We start from the raw sequence: 5,668 nt of genomic DNA on the forward strand, positions 1-5,668 counted from the left end.
ATATATATATATGTATGTATGGTAAATGTTTCTCTTTACACAGCTAGACTTAAATGACCTCTGAGTGATCTTGACCTTGACTTTGACCACCAAAAAGGTCAAAGTCATTGATCTTTTTCGTCGCTCGTTATTCATTAAAAAGTTATTAATAAAAACATTTTTCGTTTTTAGGACACTTTTTCATATAACATATACATTTCAACATGAAGAATATATAATATTTTATTCATTACTTGATGATACATCATTTAATGGATATAAAGAAGTCATTAATTTAAAAAATTGCGATATTTTGTCATTAAAATCATATCGTTTTTTAAACATAATTTGAAACATTCTGATAAATAATGTCATAGATAATGTCATAAATAATGTCATATCCTTCTTGTATACCAAATCGTGGTAGCGGAACGCATAACCACTCAACATTTTGTGTATGTACACCAGATTCAGTTAACAAAATTAATAGAGTGATTAACTGTCTAATACACATAATCAAGTTCTTTTAAAGGTACATATCCTTTCCACAAATCACTGTAAATTATACTGCCTGATGCAATACGTTCTTGAATTATTCTTGTTTGCAGTATGATTTTTCACAGGAACAATAAAAAAAAGATTTATTGCTACGTTCAAAAGCACCAAAAACCCTCACCAATTACCCATCCTCGATTATATTTTCTCCGACTTTTGTTTCATCGGCTTCCACTATCACACCACGACCATCAAGCATACCAGTCTTGTCTTATCCATTGAACTAATAACTGAAAATAACAAAAAATAATTAAAATCGTAAAACGCTTTGCGTGGAAAGTCGTTCGCCCTCCCAAGCAGGTGAGAAGCGGGGTGGTACATGGTTGGGTTAGGATTAAGTTATTATATACACTCATATAAATCTAATCCTAACCATGGTACATGATTGATTAGATTATTAATATCCATGAGTATATAATAGTTTATAAGATTTTCATAATTGTAAATTAAATGAAGAAAATCATGGAGCAACATCTTCGCTCTATCAAGTCAGACAAAGGACTGTTACAATATAATATAATAATCAAATAACAATGTGTTTCCTTTCCACAATATTATTATTCTCAAATTCCTAACAAGAACGTATAAACATCAACTTATGTGGAGCAAAAGTCATACTATATTGCTGAAATATGTACCATGTGTTTGAAAATTATTAGGTGTGGGAAAAAGTTCGTGAAAAAGGCGTTTTTCCCGTTAGATGGCATTAAAAAAACGCCACGAATTTTTTCCCACACCTAATATTTATTATTTGTAAAAACGTTTAATAAATAACTTAATGAATAACGAGCGATGGAAAAGATCAATAACCTTGAATTTTTTGAAGGTCAAGGTCACTCGGAGATTATTTAGGACTGACTGTGTAAAGAGGAACAATTATCTTAAAGTAATAAAGAATAAAATTCATAAACAAATTGTAATTTGTACCTATAGTATATAAGCTCTCATATTCTTCTGTTAGTTTTGGCATAATATATGAGCTCGAAGAATCAGAATAATGATCATACTTTACCCACAATGCTCGTATTGCCATACAATAGCAATCAATGTCTAAAGGCATTTTAATAGTCAGCTCAATTTCCTTGAAATAAACTTCGATAGATTTTCTGTCAAAATAATTCAGTCATAGTTTGAAATCAATAATGAATTAAATTGGTTACGTTTATGTGTTATTTCGCAAGAAATGTATTTATTTTTATAAATTTTATGTATGCAAAGTTATATTAAATGCTAATATGTACCGTTCTTTTTCAGCGACTTGTTTAAGTGGAATAGGCAATTTTATCAAAACCCAAATACAACAACTAATTTGATCGGAAATTTTAGTATATCTTGCTGTTTTTATGCCCTCACGAACCATATCTCTATCTATCTGACGCAAAATAGAGTAACAAGCTGCATTTATCCATTCTTGAAGCTTTTCACGAAATCGTTGTCTAATCTGTTAAGCATTTAACTTATGTAAATATTAAAATTTTATATACTTAAGAATATATACAGCAAATTGATTGCATATAATTGTATATTATTATAATATTATTGAATTTATTATATTATCACCATCTTGCATTCGATTATATAATCTGGTGAGCTAATTAAAGAGAATTCTATTATTTCATTGAGTTTCGTCAACAGCTATAAAAGAAAATATGCAATTATTATTATCACGATGAATAAAAACAAAATTATAAATATTATCTCTTATCTTTGTTAAATTAATTGTAACATATATAAAAATATCTAACTATTTAAGTATTTATTGTATTATACTTTTATAACTCAAAAAATTTTTTACTTTTAATTGTATCAGAATTATTAATTGGCTAATTTATTTTAAATTTACTTACATAAATAATGATATTGAATTTCATAATAAATTTGTTCATATTAACTTTTTCGTCTTCCGTAGACCATAAAAATAAAAAAGTATTCATTTCGGACAAACTGCCAGGATCTGGCAATCCATCGCAAGTCATATATCTAGTCCACTGAAAATAATAAATTGGTTAATTAAAGATATTATTAAATGCTTTCATGCGAATTACAAGTCTGTTTAATACAATTATAATTTAATTTAATATTTGTTATCCAAGAATAAATAGTTAAATGATTAAAAGAGATATTAATAATTATACATATGCAAAAAAAAACGTACATATTATAATAAAGAAAAATATGTATTTCATATTTCATAAGCATCTTATATAATTATTTATTAAAAGTATACAAATAAGAAAAGATTTACATTTTCTTCTTCTTCGGAGGCAACTAAATATTTCATAAATGCACTTTTGTAATCATGAAGCACAGACAATGTCTCTTCTAATTGAACTTTTCGCATTGCTGCTTCGCGTTCATCGAGCAATATTTGTTTCTCCATATTGTACTTTTCTAATCGAATCCTTTCCTGCATATCTTTAATCATCTGCATTCTTGATTAAAAATATTTTATTAACAAAATAGTGAAAAAGCTCAAAGTGTGAACAATTATTTTCTATACTAACATATTTTATTAATATTATCGATTTATTAATTTAATCTCAATAGTTTAAAAAATTACCAAAATAGATTAATAATATATTATATATAGACGTCCATTACTATTAATTAATGGGCGTTGAGATCATTGATATTTCAGTGTTAACATTTGTTTACTGTAATTTAAGTAATTAGATATATTGTTTAATTAATTGTTATCTCCTATAATTGATTCGTCTAACTCACTTAATTCTTTCAGCTTCAGCGGCTGTAGATTCCGCTTGCGCTTTTTCTAACGCTTTAAATGCTCTTTTAGTCATTGTTCCAATTTCTGGAGATTTAGGCTAAATTGATTGAACGATGTAATTATCCTTTATTTGATAAAATTTTTATGTGAAAAGTGTGCACAATTGATACCTGCGGAATAAAGTATTCATTATTCTAGCTACATTATTTCACATTATGTATATAATGTCCTATGGTGTTTGTAAACCTTAAAAAATATTGGAAAAAAAAACAACCAAGAAAGGGCAAATTATAATTTTATATTTTTTGTGTATAATTAAAAAAATTATAAAAACAAGAAAAAATATTCCTATGGTTATTTTAAATGATATTTTTAAAGAACTAAAATATTAAATAATTTGTTATAAAATATAATTTAAAATATTACTATTAAAAATATTACTATTAAAGTGTTAATATTGTTCATTTTATGCAATTTTTTAAATGTTTCTTTTGTATAATGATAAAGTAGATATGCGTGCGTGCATGCATGCATGCGTATGTGTTGATGTATGTTCGTTATATAGATAATAAATTTAACACTAAAAAACATATATAATACACAATAATTTATTCAAAATCGTAGATACATTATTTAGTGCAAAAACATAATACAAAAATAAAGAAGATGATGTATTTATATGTTTTTTAAAATGTGTATGGTGCTGCGAAAGCAGAATTACCTGTATTGCACGCCATTCACGTAGCTAGAACAAATTAATACACATTGAAGTTATGATATAATTTTCATTTCTATAAAAAACATATTTGGATTAATTTAAACAGTCTATAAGAAGTTTTGCTTTAATTATATATACACTTACCTTTCTGAGTTCATTAATTTCTATTAAAATATAGATCTATTTGTAATTTTATATAATATATAAAATTATGTGTACATTATCATTATTTGTAAACCATATCATTATATAAATACTTCATCCATTATGTATTGGTTTACAATTATTTAAATATAAAAAAACAAAATATAAATTAGTATTACACTAGATAAATAATATGTATTTTTTTTTAAATTCATTATGATACAAATATTTTATTTTTCTATTGATATATCAGAAATGTGTGAAAGGTGTCATATAAGTACTATCTGATGATAAAAAAGTGTGTTATATTTAAAAAAATAAAATTAGCAAATTATTAAAAAATATTTTTTTTAAAGTTCAATAATTATAATATTTTAATTAAATTTAATTCTATAGCTCTTTTCTAAATAATTAATCAACATAATAAAAACGTACTAGGGTTGAGAGGGTTGGTAACTTTTTTATCTTCGGTAATTTCCAACGTACATCTTTGTCTTCTTCATATTCATCATATACAGTTTCAAAGTTGGAATGCGAGAAGTTACTGTTTTCAGAAAATGATATTGTTTCACCTTGTACTTTATCTCCAATTCTGTTCTCTGCTTCAGTAATTACTTCCTTTGGATTTCCAATGTTTCTCTGAATAGAATTTCTATAAATAGAAAAATCTTAATTAAATGAATAAAAATCTTGTGTAAAACTAATGAATACTAAACAATGAGAAAATTTCTTAAATAAAATACGGTTTATTTAAGTTGTCAATAGATATAACTTTTTATGCAAATTATTGTGGTACTATTTGGTTTCGTACTTTACATCGAGAGTATTTCCAGAATTGAAAAGAATCGAGCTATCAATAGAACGTGACATTTTTCCATCATTTCCTTTTTCAGATTCCATGAGTACATCCACGTAATGCAAACGCTCTATGTCTTTTATTGCGTGTTAATATTACAAATTAAAAGTCTGTGGTTATTCTCTGGGATTACTCATAAAAATATTTACAAAAATCGAAAATTAAACTTATAATAATTAACGTGCGTTTTGCGTTGTAAAAAAGAGAAAATTATTACATTCAAGAAATTATGCAAATTAAAAACTTTAATTAAACTATTGATGATTGATTAATTTTAAAAACAAGGTTAAACAAGAATATGTCAAACGCGTAACAAAATGAGCACTGAAACGACTGATATGTACATATCTATGGAGTAAAAGATGTGAGTCCCCATTTTTTTTTCCAATTTTTAATTTTTTAGTTATATATTCAGTCAATATGGAAAACTATATATTAATTTATTAATTTAAATTTAATATACAACACATTTGAAATAATTAAGATAGTTCACAAAATGGGAAAATTGTTTAAATTAAATGAGACGTTGTGACGTACAATAATTATCTAAAGGTGATGAAATGGACTTTGTCGTATATTTATTAGTTATATTTTTACAGAATTTTTTTCTTCAGATTTATTTTAACTTTCTATAAAATCCAAATAACTTATACACACACATTTTTGTATATGTACAGTTGTGGATAGTACG

General features: G+C 25.3%; 2 protein-coding genes across 2 annotated transcripts in view; both read right to left on the minus strand.

Moving 5' to 3' along the window:
* The window catches only part of LOC105623477 (protein CASC1-like), a 7,582-nt gene extending 4,250 nt beyond the window's left edge, over window positions 1-3,332 (minus strand). The window contains exons 1-6 of the mRNA XM_012204872.1: window positions 3,259-3,332; window positions 2,780-2,966; window positions 2,382-2,522; window positions 2,095-2,169; window positions 1,776-1,975; window positions 1,462-1,640 (exon numbers count right to left, since the gene is read on the minus strand). Coding sequence (XP_012060262.1) covers window positions 1,462-1,640; window positions 1,776-1,975; window positions 2,095-2,169; window positions 2,382-2,522; window positions 2,780-2,966; window positions 3,259-3,332 — 856 coding nt within the window. The remainder of the gene's footprint in view (window positions 1-1,461; window positions 1,641-1,775; window positions 1,976-2,094; window positions 2,170-2,381; window positions 2,523-2,779; window positions 2,967-3,258) is intronic.
* A 507-nt stretch (window positions 3,333-3,839) lies between these two features.
* On the minus strand, window positions 3,840-5,021 carry LOC105623478. The gene is made up of 3 exons (XM_012204873.1): window positions 4,933-5,021; window positions 4,557-4,773; window positions 3,840-4,004 (listed from the first exon to the last, which is right to left on the minus strand). The coding sequence occupies exons 1-3, from the start codon at window positions 5,019-5,021 to the stop codon at window positions 3,840-3,842; spliced, it is 471 nt and encodes a 156-aa protein (XP_012060263.1).
* Between the last annotated feature and the right edge of the window lie 647 nt (window positions 5,022-5,668).

This window comes from Atta cephalotes, assembly GCF_000143395.1.
Source record: "Atta cephalotes unplaced genomic scaffold scaffold00058, whole genome shotgun sequence".
In the NCBI taxonomy this organism is placed as follows: Eukaryota; Metazoa; Arthropoda; class Insecta; order Hymenoptera; family Formicidae; genus Atta; species Atta cephalotes.